This window comes from Notothenia rossii, assembly GCF_949606895.1.
Source record: "Notothenia rossii genome assembly, chromosome: 12".
Lineage (NCBI taxonomy): Eukaryota > Metazoa > Chordata > Actinopteri > Perciformes > Nototheniidae > Notothenia > Notothenia rossii.
The window spans coordinates 23,896,017-23,917,462 of record NC_136911.1 but is presented as its reverse complement, the minus strand read 5'-3'; the positions used below and the strand labels follow the sequence as shown (position 1 = coordinate 23,917,462).

At 43.1% G+C, this 21,446-nt stretch overlaps 1 protein-coding gene across 1 annotated transcript in view; it reads left to right on the top strand.

Annotated features, from left to right (window-relative positions):
* The window catches only part of LOC307026587 (activin receptor type-2B-like), a 30,446-nt gene extending 12,935 nt beyond the window's left edge, over positions 1-17,511 (top strand). The window contains exons 4-11 of the mRNA XM_079662107.1: positions 226-371; positions 941-1,084; positions 2,573-2,716; positions 3,153-3,301; positions 4,424-4,538; positions 5,096-5,234; positions 8,230-8,360; positions 10,212-17,511. Coding sequence (XP_079518233.1) covers positions 226-371; positions 941-1,084; positions 2,573-2,716; positions 3,153-3,301; positions 4,424-4,538; positions 5,096-5,234; positions 8,230-8,360; positions 10,212-10,433 — 1,190 coding nt within the window. The 3' untranslated portion in view covers positions 10,434-17,511. The remainder of the gene's footprint in view (positions 1-225; positions 372-940; positions 1,085-2,572; positions 2,717-3,152; positions 3,302-4,423; positions 4,539-5,095; positions 5,235-8,229; positions 8,361-10,211) is intronic.
* Positions 17,512-21,446: the final 3,935 nt, after the last annotated feature.

Genomic DNA, 21,446 nt, shown 5'->3' with positions numbered 1-21,446 from the left:
TGTATATCAGTATGTAGTGCCTCTACTTTAAAGAGTCCTCTCCTGCTGATGTTCAGGTGTATGTCAGTAAGTAGTGTCTGTGCTTTAAAGAGTCCTCTCCTGCTGATGTTCAGGTGTATATCAGTATGTAGTATCTCGACTTTAAAGAGTCCTCTCCTGCTGATGTTCAGGTGTATGTCAGTAAGTAGTGTCTGTGCTTTAAAGAGTCCTCTCTCTCTGTTTCAGCGATGAAAGCCTCTCCCTCTCTGGGGGTTTTGGCTCTGATGCTTTACTGCTTCCTGCCGGTCAGTTTTCTCTCCGTTCTGCTGTTCAGCGCCGTCTGGATGTACCGACACCGAAAACCTCTGTACGGACACGTGGACATCACAGAGGTACACACACACACGCACGCACACACACACACACACACACACACACACACACACACATACATACACACACACACACACACACACACACACACACACACACACACACGATGCGATTTGCTTTGGGTATACTATGTTTAAAATGTGTTCATGCCAATAAAGTATTGATTATGGAAACATGGTGCAACAGCTCCCTCTGGTGGCGATGTGTATCATTAGCAGCAGCAGTGCAATATTCAAGGCTTTTATTGTCATGTGTACAGAGCTACAGTGTAGATATATCCATGAGAATCTGAGGTCCTCCTCCAACAGTGCAACACAATAAAACAGATAAAATAGTGCAAGTTAATACAAATAAAATAGAATAGAAATAATGCAAGAAGAGTCTATATACAAGTAATTGGAAAAGCATTAAACGAAAAGTAAACAAACACTGAAATAAAGCGTGAAAAAAGGCAGAGTTGGAAAGGAGCAAAAAACACGGCAGCCATCATCACCGGCGCCATCTTATCTTTCATACAGCAATCATTCTGAGTTATACTAGCTTTTTGAAACTGTTTTCTCCCCCCCAGGACCCAGGCCCCGGCCCCGGCTCCCCCCTGCTGGGGCTGCGTCCCATTCAGCTGCAGGAAGTGAAGGCGAGGGGGAGGTTCGGCTGCGTCTGGAAGGGAATGATGATCAGTGAGAGTGTCGCAGTGAAGATATTCCCCATTCAGGTGAGAGCTGAAGTCATGTGACCGTGCTGTAGTTCCTTTATAGCCCAACATTAGCCGCCTTTAGCTTAGCGGTGGTGACGTGAATTCATGTGACCGTGCTGTAGTTCCTTTATAGCCCAACATTAGCCACCTTTATGGAGGGTCAGGCCGATTGTGGAACCTCAGATTGAGGAGGAACAATGCGGATTCCGTCCTGGTCGTGGAACGACTGATCAGCTTTTTACTCTCGCAAGGATCCTGGAGGGGGCCTGGGAGTATGCTTATCCAGTCTACATGTGTTTTGTAGACTTGGAGAAGGCGTATGACCGGGTTCCCAGGGAGTCACTGTGGGAGGTGCTGCGGGAGTATGTGGTGAGGGGGTCTCTACTCAGGGTCATCCAATCTCTGTACTCCCAAAGCGAGAGCTGTGTCCGGGTCCTCGGCAGTAAGTCGGACCCATTTCCGGTGAGGGTTGGCCTCCGCCAGGGCTGCGCTTTGTCACCAATCCTGTTTGTAATATACATGGATTGGATTTGGAGGCGTAGTCGTGGGGGAGGGGGTCTGCTGTTCGGTGGACTAAGGATTGCACCACTGCTTTTTGCAGATGACGTGGTTCTGATGGCTTCATCGGTCTGCGACCTTCAGCACTCACTGGATCGGTTCACCACCGAGTGTGAAGCGGCTGGGATGAGGATCAGCACCTCCAAATCTGAGGCCATGGTTCTCAGCAGGAAACCGATGGACTGTCCACTCCAAGTAGGGAATGAGTCCTTACCCCAAGTGAAGGAGTTCAAGAATCTCGGGGTCTTGTTCTCGAGTGAGGGAACAATGGAGTGTGAGATGGGTCGGAGAGTCGGAGCAGCGGGAGCGGTACTGCAGTCGCTTTACCGCACCGTGTGACGAAAAGGGAGCTGAGCCAGAAGGCAAAGCTCTCTGTCTACCGCGCCATTTTCCTTCCTACCCTCACCTATGGTCATGAAGGATGGGTCATGACCGAAAGAACGAGATCGCGGGTACAAGCGGCCGAGATGGGTTTTCTCCGCAGGGTGGCTGGTGTCTCCCTTAGGGATAAGGTGAGAAGTTCTGTCATCCGGGAGGGACTCGGAGTTGAACCGCTCCTCCTTCGCGTCGAAAGGAGCCAGTTGAGGTGGTTCGGGCACCTAGTTAGGATGCCACCTGGGCACCTCCCCAGGGAGGTGTTCCAGGCACGTCCAGCTGGGAAGAGACCAAGGGGTAGACCTAGAACCAGGTGGAGGGATTATATCTCTTCTCTGGCCTGGGAGCGCCTTGGGACCCCCCAGTCAGAGCTGGTTGATGAGGCCAGGGAAAAGAAAGTTTGGGGCTCTCTGCTGGAACTGCTACCTCCGCGACCCGACCACGGATAAGCGGGAGAAGATGAATGGATGGATAGCCACCTTTAGCTTAGCAGTGGTGAAGTGAAGTCATGTGACCGTGCTGTAGTTCCTTTTATAGCCTAACGTTAGCTTTTTTTCTCTACTTCCCCCCCAGAATAAGGACTCGTGGCAGTTGGAGACAGAGGTGTTTGTTTCTCCCGGGATGAGGCATGAAAACCTGCTGAGATTCATCGCTTCGGAGAGACGGGGGAGTCACCAGGATGCTGAGCTCTGGATCATCACAGAGTACCACGAGAGGGTGAGGAGTGACAAATAATCACCGTACAAATAGACATAAGAACAGCTTCTAGCTCTGTGCCATACGTGACCTGAACACTGCAAGTCCATCCCAGCACTAATGGAACTGAACTGAACTTATGCTCAACTAAGTACACGTTTACATCCAACTGCACCGCATATTCTACCTCTTACCGTTTCTATAGAACTTACTTATTGACTTGCGTACATGTTTGACTGCCTATTGTTCTTGTATTTGTACGGTAATGTTATTGTTTTGTAAGCGCACTGTTCAATGTAAATCTTATACTGTCTGTTATGTGTGATTGCACCATCGGGAATGCTTGGAGTTTCGCTGTAGTGACAATAAAGGAATCTAATCTAATAAGAGTTATAAAACATATTCTATTGAGTAACTGATGTCTTTGGGATGTAAACATTAATCTGTATGTCTTCAGGGTTCTCTGTGTGACTTCCTGAAGGGAAACATCGTCAGCTGGACTGAGCTCTGTCACATCGCAGAGACCATGGCACGTGGACTCGCTTACCTTCATGAAGACATCCCAAAGATGAAAGGAGAGGGACCCAAACCTGCCATCGCTCACAGGTCTGTGTCTGTGGTCATTTTGTGTCTCTCTGTAGTCCTTAGTGTCCTTTAGTGTCTCTTTGTAGTCCTTAGTGTCCTTTAGTGTCTCTCTGTAGTCCTTAGTGTCTCTTTGTAGTCCTTAGTGTCCTTTAGTGTCTCTCTGTAGTCCTTAGTGTCTCTTTGTAGTCCTTAGTGTCCTTTAGTGTCTCTCTGTAGTCCTTAGTGTCTCTTTGTAGTCCTTAGTGTCCTTTTGTGTCTCTTTGTAGTCCTTAGTGTCTATTTGTAGTCCTTAGTGTCCTTAGTGTCTCTCTGTAGTCCTTTAGTGTCTCTCTGTAGTCCTTTAGTGTCTCTCTGTAGTCCTTAGTGTCTCTTTGTAGTCCTTAGTGTCCTTTTGTGTCTCTTTGTAGTCCTTAGTGTCTATTTGTAGTCCTTAGTGTCCTTAGTGTCTCTCTGTAGTCCTTTAGTGTCTCTTTGTAGTCCTTTAGTGTCTCTCTGTAGTCCTTAGTGTCTCTCTGTAGTCCTTAGTGTCTCTCTGTAGTCCCTTTGTGTCTCTCTGTAGTCCCTTAGTGTCTCTCTGTAGTCCCTTTGTGTCTCTCTGTAGTCCCTTAGTGTCTCTCTGTAGTCCCTTAGTGTCTCTCTGTAGTCCTTTAGTGTCTCTCTGTAGTCCCTTTGTGTCTCTCTGTAGTCCCTTAGTGTCTCTCTGTAGTCCCTTTGTGTCTCTCTGTAGTCCTTTAGTGTCTCTCTGTAGTCCCTTAGTGTCTCTTTGTAGTCCCTTAGTGTCTCTCTGTAGTCCCTTAGTGTCTCTCTGTAGTCCTTAGTGTCTCTCTGTAGTCCCTTTGTGTCTCTCTGTAGTCCTTAGTGTCTCTCTGTAGTCCCTTTGTGTCTCTCTGTAGTCCTTAGTGTCTCTCTGTAGTCCCTTAGTGTCTCTCTGTAGTCCTTAGTGTCTCTCTGTTGTCCTTTAGTTTCTCTCTGTAGTCCTTAGTGTCTCTCTGTAGTCCTTAGTGTCTCTCTGTAGTCCCTAGTGTCTCTCTGTAGTCCTTTAGTGTCTCTCTGTAGTCCTTAGTGTCTCTTATTGTCCTTTAGTGTCTCTCTGTAGTCCCTTAGTGTCTCTCTGTAGTGACTGTGTATCTCTCTGTGTCTCAGGGACTTTAAGAGTAAGAACATAATGCTGAGTTCGGACCTCTCGGCGGTAATCGGAGATTTCGGCCTCGCCGTTCGTTTCGAGGCCGGTGAACCTCCGGGAGACACACACGGACAGGTGAGCTGCTCCACCTCTGTGTGTGTGTGTGTGTGTGTGTGTGTGTGTGTGTGTGTGTGTGTGTGTGTGTGTGTGTGTGTGTGTGTGTGTGTGTGTGTGTGTGTGTGTGTGTGTGTGTGTGTGTGTGTGTGTGTGTGTGTGTGTGTGTGTGTGTGTGTGTGTGTGTGTGTGTGTGTGTGTGTGTGTGTGTGTGTGTGTGTGTGTGTGTGTGTGTGTGTGTGTGTGTGTGTGTGTGTGAGTGTGTGTGTGATACATGTAAATGTCCCCTCTGTGGCACGAATAAAGGTATTCTGATTGATTCTGTTTAACGTGTGTGTGTGTGTGTGTGTGTGTGTGTGTGTGTGTGTGTGTGTGTGTGTGTGTGTGTGTGTGTGTGTGTGTGTGTGTGTGTGTGTGTGTGTGTGTGTGTGTGTGTGTGTGTGTGTGTGTGTGTGTGTGTGTGTGTGTGTGTGTGTGTGTGTGTGTGTGTGTGTGTGTGTGTGTGTGTGTGTGTGTGTGTGTGTGTGTGTGTGTGTGTGTGTGTGTGTGTGTGTGTGTGTGTGTGTGTGTGTGTGCAGGTGGGCACCAGGCGCTACATGGCTCCGGAGGTTTTAGAGGGAGCAATAAACTTCCAGAGAGATGCCTTCCTGAGGATCGACATGTACGCCGTGGGTCTGATTCTCTGGGAGCTGGTCTCCCGCTGCAAGGCCGTGGACGGTAACATATCCATTACTAAATATTAATATACAGCAGGGGGTCCAACTCAAGGCCTGCGAAGAATATCATACGTTTATTAAGGCTCTTTGTAGTCCCTTAGTGTCTCTCTGTAGTCCCTTTGTGTCTCTTTGTAGTCCTTAGTGTCTCTCTGTAGTCCTTTAGTGTCTCTCTGTAGTCCCTTAGTGTCTCTCTGTAGTCCTTAGTGTCTCTTTGTAGTCCCTTAGTGTCTCTTTGTAGTCCTTAGTGTCTCTCTGTAGTCCTTAGTGTCTCTTTGTAGTCCCTTAGTGTCTCTTTGTAGTCCTTTAGTGTCTCTCTGTAGTCCCTTAGTGTCTCTCTGTAGTCCCTTAGTGTCTCTTTGTAGTCCCTTAGTGTCTCTCTGTAGTCCTTAGTGTCTCTCTGTAGTCCTTAGTGTCTCTTTGTAGTCCCTTAGTGTCTCTTTGTAGTCCTTTAGTGTCTCTCTGTAGTCCCTTAGTGTCTCTCTGTAGTCCCTTAGTGTCTCTTTGTAGTCCCTTAGTGTCTCTCTTAATCCCTTTGTGTCTCTTTGTAGTCCCTTTGTGTCTTTCTGTAGTCCCTTAGTGTCTCTCTGTAGTCCCTTAGTGTCTCTTTGTAGTCCCTTAGTGTCTCTCTTAGTCCCTTTGTGTCTCTTTGTAGTCCCTTAGTGTCTCTTTGTAGTCCCTTAGTGTCTCTCTTAGTCCCTTTGTGTCTCTTTGTAGTCCCTTAGTGTCTTTCTGTAGTCCCTTAGTGTCTCTCTGTAGTCCCTTAGTGTCTCTCTTAGTCCCTTAGTGTCTCTTTGTAGTCCCTTAGTGTCTCTCTGTAGTCCCTTTGTGTCTCTTTGTAGTCCCTTAGTGTCTCTTTGTAGTCCTTAGTGTCTCTGTAGTCCCTTAGTGTCTCTTTGTAGTCCCTTAGTGTCTCTCTTAGTCCCTTTGTGTCTCTTTGTAGTCCCTTAGTGTCTCTCTGTAGTCCCTTTGTGTCTCTTTCTAGTCCCTTAGTGTCTCTTTGTAGTCCTTAGTGTCTCTGTAGTCCCTTAGTGTCTCTTTGTAGTCCCTTAGTGTCTCTCTGTAGTCCTTAGTGTCTCTTTGTAGTCCCTTAGTGTCTCTCTGTAGTCCTTTAGTGTCTCTTTGTAGTCCCTTTGTGTCTCTCTGTAGTCCTTAGTGTCTCTTTGTAGTCCCTTAGTGTCTCTTTGTAGTCCCTTAGTGTCTCTCTGTAGTCCTTTTGTGTCTCTTTGTAGTCCCTTAGTGTCTCTTTGTAGTCCCTTTGTGTCTCTTTGTAGTCCCTTAGTGTCTCTCTGTAGTCCTTTAGTGTCTCTCTGTAGTCCCTTAGTGTCTCTCTGTAGTCCCTTAGTGTCTCTTTGTCGTCCCTTAGTGTCTCTTTGTAGTCCCTTTGTGTCTCTCTGTAGTCCCTTAGTGTCTCTTTGTAGTCCCTTTGTGTCTCTTTGTAGTCCCTTAGTGTCTCTCTGTAGTCCTTTAGTGTCTCTCTGTAGTCCCTTTGTGTCTCTCTGTAGTCCCTTAGTGTCTCTTTGTAGTCCCTTTGTGTCTCTTTGTAGTCCCTTAGTGTCTCTCTGTAGTCCTTTAGTGTCTCTCTGTAGTCCCTTAGTGTCTCTCTGTAGTCCCTTAGTGTCTCTTTGTCGTCCCTTAGTGTCTCTCTGTAGTCCCTTAGTGTCTCTTTGTAGTCCCTTAGTGTCTCTCTGTAGTCCCTTAGTGTCTCTTTGTCGTCCCTTTGTGTCTCTTTGTAGTCCCTTTGTGTCTCTTTGTAGTCCCTTAGTGTCTCTTTGTAGTCCCTTAGTGTCTCTTTGTAGTCCCTTAGTGTCTCTTTGTCGTCCCTTTGTGTCTCTTTGTAGTCCCTTAGTGTCTCTTTGTAGTCCCTTAGTGTCTCTCTGTAGTCCCTTAGTGTCTCTTTGTCGTCCCTTTGTGTCTCTTTGTCGTCCCTTAGTGTCTCTTTGTAGTCCCTTTGTGTCTCTTTGTCGTCCCTTAGTGTCTCTTTGTAGTCCCTTTGTGTCTCTTTGTAGTCCCTTAGTGTCTCTCTGTAGTCCCTTTGTGTCTCTTTGTCGTCCCTTAGTGTCTCTTTGTAGTCCCTTAGTGTCTCTCTGTAGTCCCTTTGTGTCTCTTTGTAGTCCCTTAGTGTCTCTTTGTAGTCCCTTAGTGTCTCTCTGTAGTCCCTTTGTGTCTCTTTGTAGTCCCTTTGTGTCTCTCTGTAGTCCTTAGTGTCTCTCTGTAGTCCCTTAGTGTCTCTTTGTAGTCCCTTAGTGTCTCTTTGTAGTCCCTTAGTGTCTCTCTGTAGTCCCTTAGTGTCTCTTTGTAGTCCCTTAGTGTCTCTCTGTAGTCCCTTTGTGTCTCTTTGTAGTCCCTTTGTGTCTCTTTGTAGTCCCTTAGTGTCTCTTTGTAGTCCCTTAGTGTCTCTCTGTAGTCCCTTTGTGTCTCTTTGTAGTCCCTTAGTGTCTCTTTGTAGTCCCTTTGTGTCTCTCTGTAGTCCTTTAGTGTCTCTCTGTAGTCCCTTTGTGTCTCTTTGTAGTCCCTTTGTGTCTCTCTGTAGTCCCTTTGTGTCTCTTTGTAGTCCCTTAGTGTCTCTCTGTAGTCCCTTTGTGTCTCTTTGTAGTCCCTTTGTGTCTCTCTGTAGTCCCTTTGTCTCTCTGTAGTCCCTTTGTGTCTCTCTGTAGTCCCTTTGTGTCTCTTTGTAGTCCCTTAGTGTCTCTCTGTAGTCCCTTTGTGTCTCTTTGTAGTCCCTTAGTGTCTCTCTGTAGTCCCTTAGTGTCTCTCTGTAGTCCCTTTGTGTCTCTCTGTAGTCCTTAGTGTCTCTTTGTAGTCCCTTAGTGTCTCTCTGTAGTCCCTTTGTGTCTCTCTGTAGTCCCTTAGTGTCTCTCTGTAGTCCCTTAGTGTCTCTCTGTAGTCCCTTAGTGTCTCTCTGTAGTCCCTTAGTGTCTCTCTGTAGTCCCTTAGTGTCTCTCTGTAGTCCCTTAGTGTCAGGTGAACATGTTCTCTGACATGTTGTTTGCTCTCAGGTCCGGTGGGAGAGTACCTGCTTCCCTTTGAGGAAGAGGCGGGGCAGCATCCGTCTCTGGAGGACCTTCAGGATGTGGTCGTCCACAAGAAGCTGAGGCCGGCTCTGAAGGAGCTCTGGCTCAAACACAGCGTGAGTTTCATGACGGCCCGTCCACACGGCGGCGTGCTTCAACGCTTCTGCCCATTCACTTTGAATGGGGTGACGTCACGCTTTGACGAACTGCATTGTGGGAGCGTTGCTTCACTTTGCTCGCGTTGCTCGCTTTGAAAGTTGAGCAATGTTCAACTTTTGAAGCTTCGGCGGAAGCGTCAGCCAATTAAATCATATGCCAGTGCAAGCTCTGCTTGTGTGTCCGGTGCGGGAGATTCATGTGATTGGTTGTTGGTCGAGTTTCAGACACGCTCACCGGCAAGCTTCAACGCACGCCGCTGTGTGGACGCTGCGTGTGTGTTTACTTCCTGTCCGTCTTCAACAAGCGCCCCAAAACCGCCTTCAAAATAAAAGCATAAGGAATTACTTTAATTAACTAGACAGCAGACCTCTGGAATGTCCAAATCAACCAATCAGAATCAAGTATTTAACTAAATCTTAGAGTACCATATTGACCCGAATATTAGAAGACCCCTCTTTCTCAAGCTCTTTTTGGGTTCTCCATCTTCTAACATTACTCTCAGTAACTCCATATTTATTTGCTGTTCGACAGTTCTTTGATCGCCACTTAAAATTGGCATCGTAACTTGGCCTCTCTTGTTTATTAACTTGCCTACTTTTGATCCACTTTGTTGGACTTGGGCTGCAGTCGAATAGTCCAAAGATCTGCTCCTGTCGTCTATCCCTATCGTCCTGAATGTGCGTCTGCTGCTGTGGGGAAACTATGGAAACTACAGTTTTCTATACAGAGGACTACAACATGGATGTTTAATAAGAAGGAGGGACTCATCTAGAGACTCTGCACCGTGCCGTGCTCTGATGCTGTTGCTTTATGCTTTATGAACAACAGAGAAACATATTCTTCATGACCAAAGCTGGAATTGAAATAAAAAGGAAAGTGAAACTTCTGCTCTTCACCCTCTCCCTCCGGTCCACATTAATACAAATGATCCCAACACGTATGATTGATGAAAAGATCTTCAAATCAATACAAATGTATTTATTATAAACGTTAGTCCTTAACATCTATCACTGTGTACATCATTCAAACATCTTTTAAAAGTTGAACAAACCCCACACAGCTCAGTGAAATGTTGACTTTATTTGATCATTTCAGTAAAAACTAACGTTCATATTTCTCTTTTTGATTATAATACAGATGAACGTTCAGAACAAAGCACTTTGGCAACTTACCACTTACGTTTTAAAATGCTTGATAAGCACCGTAACTTTCATGATATCATTTCTCCGTCATAATCGGTTGTTTCCGTGAACGGCCGAATATTCCCTCGCCTTAAATGCTGCGGCTGCAATGCATTGTGGGGCAACATTTTCTCCTCTTCTTTTTGGTGAGGGAGGTCCAGTGGTTCCTAAGCTAAAGGAGGTTATAAAGGAAGTTTGAAAGCTCCTTTCCTATCATCTAGAGAATTAGCTCTTATCATGGCTGCCACTGAGGGACTTCCGGGTCATTTGACTCCGTTAGGAAGGTTCCTAAGAGAAACTGACTATTGGACTGCAGCCATGGTCTCTGTGTCTCTCCATCTCTCTCTCTCCTGTTGTACTGTTACTTTAAGACGGTGTCTCTCTGAGGAAACACTCGTTTTGGCGCCATCTGTAGTTGTGACTGTGTAATTACATCAAAAAGTTTAGACCCCAAATATAAGACGAACCCTCTTTTTCAGATTTCTATCTAGTCTTATATTTGGGTCAATGCGGTACTTATTGATGTATGGACAGGATCAGAGTCTAGTGTTCAACTAAACCTATAGAGTCATTAAAAACATCCTTTATTAAGCGTCCTGACCGTCTTGTTTCCTGTTTCCTCCTCAGGGATTGGCTCAGATCTGCGAAACGGCGGAGGAATGCTGGGACCACGACGCCGAGGCTCGTCTTTCCGCAGGTTGCGTCGAGGAGAGAATTTCATCGATTCGCCGCCTGAAGGCTAACATCGTGACGCCGCCGACCTCCGACCTCAACGCCCTTTTGGTGACCTCACTTCCTCCTTCCATGGTGACCAACGTGGACCCCCCCCCCAAAGAGTCCAGCATCTGAGGAGAGCTCTACTTCCTGTGAACACACACACACACACACACACACACACACACACAAACACACACACACACACACACACACACACACACACACACACACACACACACACACACACACACACACACACACACACACACACACACACACACACACACACACACACACACACACACACACACACATTTTTCTCAGTGGAAAGCAGCTGCTATTTAAACTCTCTGGACTTTTCTTTTTCCACGTCCTTTTTTGGGGACGAATCTTACCAGCGCACACGGCCTCGTTTCTACTCTCAGTCATTTGATTATTATTTTTTTAAACCAAACCCACGGAGACAGCATCCAGGTCCGACTCAGTGAATGCTCTTTATCTCAGAAGTACCTCAGCGACGACTTTTCTTTACTTTCGCAGATTTCTACCGTTTTTTCCTTCATCTTCTAACACTGGATTTATCTACCATTGACTTACCGTTTTTTACTACGAAGCTGCAGAAGACTGTTACGCAACAGAATACAGACTCTCCACATTTTGGGTTTTTCTACATCTTTCTTGGATTTTATTTTCCCAAACGCTTCGATTCACACGCAACAAACCTTCGGATCCAACGGGTTGCAAAACAAACAGGAAGTGAAGTCAGAGGGGAGGAAACAGGCGAAGAAACAACACCCAGTTTGTTTTTAACGGTTTCCTCTCGTCTTCGTGTTCAGATTCGAGGTTAAAGACTGAGCTTTTTCAGGAAGTAAACGTTTCGAATGGCGGGATTTGATTGGTCGACGGCGAAAAGTCACAGCGTTTGGTTGGTTTGGAAAAGGAACTTCTCAGGTAACCTACAAGAAGGAGGGGTCAGGGGGACGATTTAAAACGTGACACGAAGAACGTTTTCCCCGTTGAGAAGAGCCCCGGCCAACAGGAAGTGAGAGGGGCTTGTCTGAGGGTGCTCAAAGCCTATTGGCTGTCCTGAATATGTAAATTAGCAAAGGTGCCCAAACAAGGGGAAAAGTGTTTTCCCTTAAAAACGGTGCAAGACCTCGAGATGTACAGAGATGCATTCAGGTCTGTCTGTGTGAGAGTGAGTGAGTGAGTGAGTGAGTGAGTGAGTGAGTGAGTGAGTGAGTGAGTGAGTGAGTGAGTGAGTGAGTGAGTGAGTGTGTGTGTGTGTGTGTGTGTGTGTGTGTGTGTGTGTGTGTGTGTGTGTGTGTGTGTGTGTGTGTGTGTGTGTGTGTGTGTGTGTGTGTGTGTGTGTGTGTGTGTGTGTGTGTGTGTGTGTGTGTGTGTGTGTGTGTGTGTGTGTGTGTGTGTGTGTGTGTGTGAGTAAGTGTGTGTGTGTGTGTGTGTGTGTGTGAGAGAGTAAGTGTGTGTGCGGTACAATTTGAACACAGTCACACAAAGTGACTATTTTTATTTAGATTTTAGACTGTCCGTGCTGATTGATTTATTGTGTCTTACACCTTTGACCTCCTCCAACATCGCCCCCTTGTGGTTGAGCTGCAACACTGCAGGAATCTGGTTGTTTACATGCAGAAAATATCCAATTTGTAGCACTTATTCTGACAATTACAATATTATTTTTAAGCTGTTTCACGTTTTATCTCTGACTTTAAGTCTTAGGAACTACTTTGAAATGAACTAAAATGATGAAACTAATACCTATAAACATTAGGAAAACTAGTCCAATTACGTATGACTTCGACGTCTATTTAAAGTTGTTTTTGTATACAACTACTGCGACTGCAAGACATTTCCTACTTGGTGTAATTTGGATAAACTGACCACAAATTGTGAATCTAAAAGTGTCCTCATGCAGTGAGTCTGAACTCTGCTGTAAACACCAATTTAAACAATGAAGACACAGTGGAGGTAAGATTCACTGTTTACTGTCACACCTCATTAACATGTCAATAAAGACAATACATAAATATTCCTCAATAAATACTGCATTGTACACACATGTACACACATGTACACACATGTACACACATGTACACACAAACTAAAATGTCTTGCAGCAGTAGCTAACGGCTTCTATCATTATTACAGCGTTAATAAATCCTAATATATGAAACATGTCATATTTCAAATGAATAAACGTACAGCATCCCCTAAAGTCCTAAAACATAACGAAAACGGAAAAATAAAATGTCCATTAAGACTCTTTGTTGACTCGAATTAAGAGCAATCAAATTATCTAAAGAAGAAATGCATTGAAGGCAGCACATCGTCACTTTCTGGTCTTTAAAAAGTACCACTTTCAGCCGGGCTTAATACCGTTCACGTGAGCCGTCACTTATTCCAGATACACGCGATCAATTCTGAATAAACATGGAATATTAGTGTGCAGATAAAGGTTTGTGTCTGAACGTGGGATCGCTCAGCGCCTGTACCTGTCAACAAAGGTAGAATTTGGTGGAGGTCAACGGTCGTCTCTTGTTCTTTTTGTATTTCCATAAACCGGGACCAAAGCCGCTGCCAAGCGGCCGCTCAGAGTCCAGTTCAGAACCGTAAGAACCCGCGTCATCACTGTCAATAACGAACTGGAAACAAAAACATGTGTTTGTTTGTTTGTTTGTTTGTTTCTGTGATGTCATACGTGTAAACAGTGAATGTCTACGATGCTGCTGCTGATGATGATGAAGATGAATATATTTCTGTATTTTCCTTTTTTTTTATTGTTAACTTGAACTCAACGCTCTGTATCGAGTCAGGGACGTCGAGAGGAGGCGTTCGAGGAGCGTGGGGCGTTTCGGCGCTCAGAGAGAATAGACAGAAAGCCAGGAGGACAGACCCACATCAATACTTCTCATGAACCACAGATCACCTCAAAACACCACAAATACCTCAGAAGACTTTTCTACGTTCTGTTTCTATATTTTATTGTAGTCACATGATATTTTATTGTGAGCTTTTTATCCGTTTTTCTTTTATACATAAAAATCTCCAAACTGGTTGAAGAAGAAAAGCGACAGCGAGACTCGAACCTCCGACTTGTAAATAGTAAATAAAGTGTTTGTTTTTTAGACTGAACTGAACTGAACTGCCGATATCATAAAAGCACCTGGACTTCCATTTTGTCTTATCGTTTAGTATCTGTAGTCGTCACCTTGTTACCTTCCTCCATCTCCTTGTTACCTTCCTCATTCTCCTTTTTACCTTCCTCCATCTCCTTGTTACCTTCCTCCATCTCCTTGTTACCTTCCTCCTTCTCCTTGTTACCTTCCTCCATCTCCTTGTTACCTTCCTCCTCCTTGTTACCTTCCTCCTTCTCCTTGTTACCTTCCTCCTTCTCCTTGTTACTTTCCTCCTCCTTGTTATCTTCCTCCTGCTCCTTGTTACCTTCCTCCTTCTCCTTGTTACCTTCCTCCATCTCCTTGTTACCTTCCTCCTTGATACTTTCCTCCTTCTCCTTGTTACCTTCCTCCTTCTCCTTGTTACCTTCATCCTGCTCCTTGTTACCTTCCTCCTTCTCCTTGTTACCTTCCTCATTTTCCTTCCCCCATCTCCTTGTTACCTTCCTCCTTCTCCTTGTTACCTTCCTCCATCTCCTTGTTACCTTTCTCCTTGATACTTTCCTCCTTCTCCTTGTTACCTTCCTCCTTCTCCTTGTTACCTTCATCCTTCTCCTTGTTACCTTCATCCTGCTCCTTGTTACCTTCCTCCTTCTCCTTGTTACCTTCCTCCTTTTCCTTCCCCCATCTCCTTGTTACCTCCTTGTTACTTTCCTCCTTCTCCTTTCTCCTAACGTTTCCTTTCCTTCTTATTAGTTGTGTTTTCATTCAACTGTCAAGTGAGTTTCAAGCCCTAACTTTTAGTCGCCAACATCTCGGTTTCCAACATTAGTCGCTAAGTTTATCTTGATTTTTATAAACTTTTCTTAACTTTAACGCATCCACCATCTTTCCTTTCTAACTTCCTGTCTCTTTAAATGTAATATCTTCCGTCTTCCAGTTGCATCAAATGTAATTACCTCATCTCCTCTTGACTCATTTCCTTTCCTTCTCTCCTTACTCAACTTCATTTGCTTCCTTCTTCTGTCCCTCCAATGAATGTAGTATCTAAATACATGTAAAATACCCGATTAAATCAGAAGGAAATTATCATGATTAAGATTCTGGACGTCAATCTTGAGAAAACCTGCAATAATTTAATTTCTATTATTATATTAAATGTATTTTTGTACCTGTGTGCAGGGGTTGTTGTTCTCAGATGATACTCACTCAGGTCCAGGTGTTTCCAGGTGTTTTTCAGTAACATATTACCTCATTAAGCCACGCGGGCAGAAACGGTGAGCGACGGTAGGCGGTGAGTTCAGGAAAGAAACATTATCGTTCAGGAATCGGAAAAAAACGGCGTCATTTTCACATGTCTGGTTTAATTACAAATACAACAGGAAACCTTCAAGAAGTGTCGCTGTGGGGGAATGCTACATTTAGCATTTAGACATCAGTTAGCATCGTTAGCAGTGAAACCAGTGGGTACGATGAATAATGGGGACCAATGTGTTGAATGCTAACAAGTGCTAACTTACCCAGGTGCCAACACAGTAACTCATAACATCCTCATGTCGATGAAACAACACAGCGAGAGCTAGCTCGTGCTGTTAGCATTGCGTTGGCTAACATATCACACTTAAAGCGAATAGTAGTGACTTTACGGTAGGGATGCCAGCGATTATTCGAATATTCGTTACAGTCTCCATAATCGAAAATTATTTTTAAAATTCGATTTTATTTATATATTTTTTAATTATTATTTATGTTTTTTTTTTTTATCCTGGCTTAGTTTCAACCAAAATATAGACTAATGCTAATAATAGTAATAGTATTAATAATTGTAAATGGCCATTGGTCACACCACCAGTTTGTTTTACTGTAAGCTTGGAGGAAGCCAGCAGCGCAGGGCGGCGGGCGTCGAACAATCGATTATCATCGATGTCCGATTTTCAATCATGGTCAGTTTCTGGCATCCCTACTCTACGGTGACTTAATACACAGCGAGGTGAGACTTTATTGTTGAAAGGAGATGGCATCGCCTTCTTCCTCCCGCTCAAACTTTACTTTGATTTGACGTGATGCGGACTAGAACTAGCGCTGTTAGCTTAAAATTACGCAAAATCTGTAGCTGTTTTCTGCAAACAACTTTTATGCTCTGCTCAAAATGTTATGCTTGAACAAGACAGTATTTGAAGACTTAAATAGTGATAAATAAGTAGACAATTTGAGATGTTAGCATAGCAACAAAGCTAGCTGCAGAACGTCCAAACACAGTGACAGTAATTGCAGCATTTTGGCTAAAAAACCCAGACTTTGTGTTGTTTGTATACATCTGACTTTTAGTCAACATAAATTATGAATACATGGACAGATTCGGGCACTGATACAGTAGCTACGAAGCTAGCGATGTTGGCTAACAAAGGTAAACAAACACGCTGTAAAACCAGATTATTTGGTGCTTTTGGATGTGAGGGTTGTTTTGAGCTTCAATGCTAAAGAGCGAGAGGACAAGGCGTCCCTTCCTTTCAAAACAAAAGTCAGATGCTCGTTTGTCGCTTATAGTGCAAGAGATGCTTCCATTTTCGCGGCCTTTAAAGTGCCTGTGAGGAGAGTTTCTTCTGAACATCTTAAAGTCTTTGTTGTTTTAGTCAAGGACATATGGGTATCTGTATCACACATGTAGTAATATAGACCCCCTGACAGCAGAGCGTACTGCCTCTTTAAGGGAGTTGTTTGACTCCAAACGTCCAGTGGAGACAATTTCTCCCTTCGGACTTTTGGTTGTCGACATCTTGGTTTTTGGGCCATAAATCTCCAAATCAAAAGTCCTCTGCTCTGAAAACACAGCTTCCAGACTCCATAATATGTTTTCTATTGGGGTTTCCAAGGCATGTTGTCAGGGGTTCCTCATTAACAGACCTTTACCTGAGCACACAGGGGTGTAAAGATGGCCGTCTCTACGCTGTTCACTAAAAACAACAAGCGTATGTCTCTTTATTTGACCTCAAACATTAACTATTGATCATTTGGGATATTTACTCGAACAGTAAGACTACCTTAAAGGGCCGGTGCGTTGTATCTAAATTTGAAATTGCCAAAAATATTCATGCAATCTGCAATGCTAAATCCTGCACACTGTCCCTTTAAGAGAAACATATGTTGTGTTAATTAGCATTAGGTGGAAAGACGTGAAAATAATGTGAATGTGATTTATCATATGCTATAGCTTAATTGAATGATAATTAAATAGAAACGTACATCATATTCTAACAATAATAAAAACATGACCATATGCGCAAACTGAAAGGCGGCCATCTTTAAACCCATGATGATGATGAAGATGATGATGACGGTGGTGTGAAATGTAAATCTTGTACCTTATATTTCACTGTTGTAGCTCAACTGTAGAACACAGACAGACTACTGATTTTAACATGCTATGAAAAAAAAGAAATCTGTACGCCTGGTTTTCATTACTGTAAAAACAACAACCTGGTCTTTTTTTGGACTGCAAGAGGTTTTTTGGTATTTAAAATATATAAATATATATGTAGAGCAGGTGGGAGACATTACCCAGACAGGAAGTACTACAGTTTAAGAAAATAAAAGCCCCGTTACTGTCCCTTCCTGTTGTTTTATTTTCTACCTTCACTGTAACGTGTGTGTGTGTGTGTGTGTGTGTGTGTGTGTGTGTGTGTGTGTGTGTGTGTGTGTGTGTGTGTGTGTGTGTGTGTGTGTGTGTGTGTGTGTGTGTGTGTGTGTGTGTGTGTGTGTGTGTGTGTGTGTGTGTGTGTGTGTGTGTGTGTGTGTGTGTGTGTGTGTGTGTGTGTGTGTGTGTGTGGCGTCTTTTCTTATCTATTTTCATAAATTGTGTATCTCTTTGTGTCTCTTATCTTCCTCTACACCCAGTGCCAGGATCATTATCGTATCAATGAATGTAGTTAGTCCTCAGTACAGACACACACACACACACACACACACACACACACACACACACACACACATAACATAAACATCACTGTAGAAAAAACGGTTAATTCAATTTTATCTTTTTGTATATGGGAATAATCAATAAATACTGTCAAATCATTTTACACTGACTCCAGTTGTGTTTCCTGTTTCCTAAATGGATCAAAAACGTGTTTATAATGCATTATAATTAGCTTATAGCGCTCTATATTTATATCAATGAGCTCTCATAAATACTCATGATGCTTAATAACGATCATCATTACACAATATCAAGCATTTTATAATGACATGGTCAAATGTACTTGATGACTGTCTTCATTAGCTAGGATCTCTGTATTGTTTACAAATATATTTATTTACTCTATTATGGGAAACTATTCACTTGAAGTAGCCCCACCCCTTTTCCCATTTTCGATTCAAGCAAAAAAATGTTTGTTCTTCCGGTTTGGCTCCAAAGACCCCTTCGGCAGGTTTTTTTTTTTTCACGACACTGTGTCTCAGGGCTTCTTAATATTAAAAAAACTATGAATGTGGCATACCCTCCTAACGGGAAGAAACTCAGCTAACTGATTATATTAACCATTTTTACCGAAACAAAAACACAAGTGGAAATACAGGGAAGCAAATACAGACAACACACGACGTAGCTTTAGGTAGCAAAAAACGGAGATATGCTCACTTTAGCTGTTATTCTGATCAAAAGTCGTGTTCAATGCCATTAAAACGAGAAAAAACGCGGCTGAAGGTTAATCCATAGGTTATAGCAATGTGTTTGTCTCTTTGAAAAAAGTATTGATAATCCATAATTCAATTTTTATGCAAAAATCGGAGAATAAATATTAGCTGCTAATCGTAGCCACCAGAGGTTAGCGCAGCTTCCGGTTTTGCTACGCGTCTCTCTCACTCCTTATTTGGTAACGTGTGTGTGTGTGTGTGTGTATATCTGGAACTTCCCCTCGATTCCATTGGCTCGAGCGGATAAAAAGAGATGTCAATCAGCTAAATCGACCAAGGGGGGCCAGAGATATGGAAAATCCACCCAAATGACCCCAGAAGTGTTTTTTTTGTGCTAAACTTCTCTAAAAAGGTCAAATGTCACTTGTTTTGATATCAATCTTGATACAGGGTACTTATTATGTTGTACTTTGGATTCCTAAAGCTTTTAGTCTACTAACCCATCTTTCAAGGTCAGTTTTCACTATAAGTAAAAAATATTTTTGGACAGACACTATAATTTACAGTTTTTCACCATGTTCAATCTGAATTTACTTTAAAATAAAAAACATCTATATTGATTCTGACTTTTCTACATCCAACTCACGGGTTTATCATTACTTTGAGAAAAAAGATGATTAATTTAACCCTTTTATAAATGTAGTTATGGTCATTTTTTCATATTCGAGCCTGAGACCTGGAAAACATGCTCGGGCTTAACAGGTTAAAAGAGTTAGTGACAGTAGTCAGTTAAGCTAAGCTAGCAAAGGTACACTCTCGATCTACCTAGTGAGCTAGCTTGCGTTAGCTACCTATCTAACAAGCTAGCTAGTGAATGTTGGCTATCTAGCTCGCTATCGCCAAGTTTGATAAAATAATCACATACTAACAAGCAAAGGTTGATAAAGCTAAGCAATGCTTTAGCAATTACGCTTTAACCAGAAGTACCGACACAATATACGCCGATGGGAAGGAGCAGGTGGAGCATCAGGTGAATGATATGACTTTTTTCACGATGTTTCTCAAGAATATTATAGTACCATATTTCTTTAAGAGGTGATTTGGGGTATAAAGCTTTAAAAATAAAAAGAGGGGTCTGAGCTCATGCGGGACCCGGCAGCTACCGTCTAAACTAAATGCTGCCGTGATGAAACGCCATATCATGGATTATCAAGGATTCTCTCTGAAACAGTATGGAGCTCAAAGGCTTTCTCTCTTGCCGGTTATACCACAAGGTGAGTTCCTTTTTACTTCCTGCTTCTTCACACACATGCTCTCCAGTACAGGTTAGCTCTGAGTGTTAGCCATGCTAATGTAAACACCGACCATATTACGTCCAAAACAGTCGGGCATTGTTTCTGATAGCAACGTTTCTGATTGGGCCGTGGGTCCACATTTCAGATATTACGCAGGGCTGCCAACATTTGAGTTAGGGTTACATCTCTCAACGCCCATATGAAACAGAACAGATTTTCTTTTTGGATATTTAAAAATCACTCCCCTTTAAACCGTATTCTTGTTTCACTGTCATCGTTTTTCATAACTGTTTTTCATTTATTCTCATAAATGGTGACCAAGCCGTTTGAGAGCCACTGAGATAACTAGACTAAAGTTAAACACTCCCTTCCCTCACTGAGCTGTAGTTCTCTCTCTCAGTCTGACAGGACGCAGCTCTCCCTCTCATTGTTTGAGAAACAGCTTCTATCCGTTAGCGCAGCTAGCTAACCAGATGCTAACACCAACAATGCAGACAGTGAGTTTGGTAGAAATATACTGAATAATATTAAAGTTATTTAAGATGATTTTACATTATAATGATTCAAAAGCATATTCTTCCAAACTCCTTGCTGTAGTATGACACACAGGAGACTCTTGATGTGTGTGGGGAGTTATAGTAATAATCTGTATAATAGTGAATATTATTGTATTCTCTTTTTTGGGAGTTGCACTTTGCAGACGGTCCCTGAGCACTCGTTTCTTCTCCGGCTGCAGATAGAGACCATTGTAATGTGTCCAGCTCGGAGGACGGCGCGTATTGGCTTTTTTAAAAATCAAAATGTGATTGTAGTTCGTTGTCCTCCTCACCACGGTACTTAGGAGACGTTGTTTGTGTCTGAATAACGTTTTCATGAGTTATTGATCCGTGAAATCAGAATCTCCCAATATCGTTCCAACTTTACTGAACTAAGCCAGAAGACCGTCTCATTTCGTAGACCGCTCGGTTTGCTGTTCCTTCACTTTATTTTTATATACATTTATTTTGGACGAAAACTTAGCGTGAGGAAAGGCATGTGTGGCGTGAGTGCGTGAGATATGGGTTAATTGCGTGACTCTCACGCTCAATGCGTGAGTGTTGGCAGCCCGGTATTACGTCATATCGGACGCAAATCTGGATCAGCTCCGTTGTTCCCCCGTTTTTTTTTATTTGGGTACGGAGGAAAAGAGAGGGTTTTATTTTCTGACGCTGCGTGAGTTCCCCGACACACCGGGGACACTTGTTTATGTATAAAATACATAAAAAAGTGCATTTTGCATGATAGGTCCCCTTTAAAACATCATTTGGGTTTTTTGTGGCACAAATGGGGTCGTTGTGGACTAACGTTTTTATATAGCGGGGCTTAGCGTGCATGCTAACTTTTTGGTACTATGGTTTGCAATATAGTATTTGAATATGAGGGTCTGAGAGAGTCAAAAGCAGTAAAACAAGACACTTTAAAAAGGAGAATGTTTTTATTCATTGTCTTTAACAACAGCAACATATACAGTACATTTTTAGGTTAAAGTTTATTATTTTGGAGCTGAATTAAAGGTTCATTCCTCTACAAACAACAGCAGTTTTTAAAAACGTGTAATTAGAAACAGGTTATTAAATATTGACTAAAACTATAAATACTTTAACTTAATAAAATCTATTTCTGTACAGATTTAAAATTTGACACCAAAATAACTATACCTACTATAAAACAATACAAGCCTACAGTGAGTAGTATTTCATATTTAAGATCACTGTAATGTCAGTGTTTCAGTGATTTCCTGGAATATAAACTATGGTTTTTATAACAATTTATTGATTTAAAACTCTCAACCAATCAGAATGGTACATTTCTGTGTTTAAAAACAATCAAAGATCCCTGATTGGCTCTCGCTGTGTGATGTCCCGCCCACTTCCAGAGCAGCTGTCCAATCACAGCCCTTTAACGACTTCTCTCCAACCGACGGCCAATGACAAACGGACTCTCTGAAACTCCCGACCAATCACACGTCAGCCTCTGTGTAGCGCTCTCGTTGAGCCCGCCCCTTCTTCTTCTGCTCCAATCGAGCGGCAGTGATGATGATGATGATG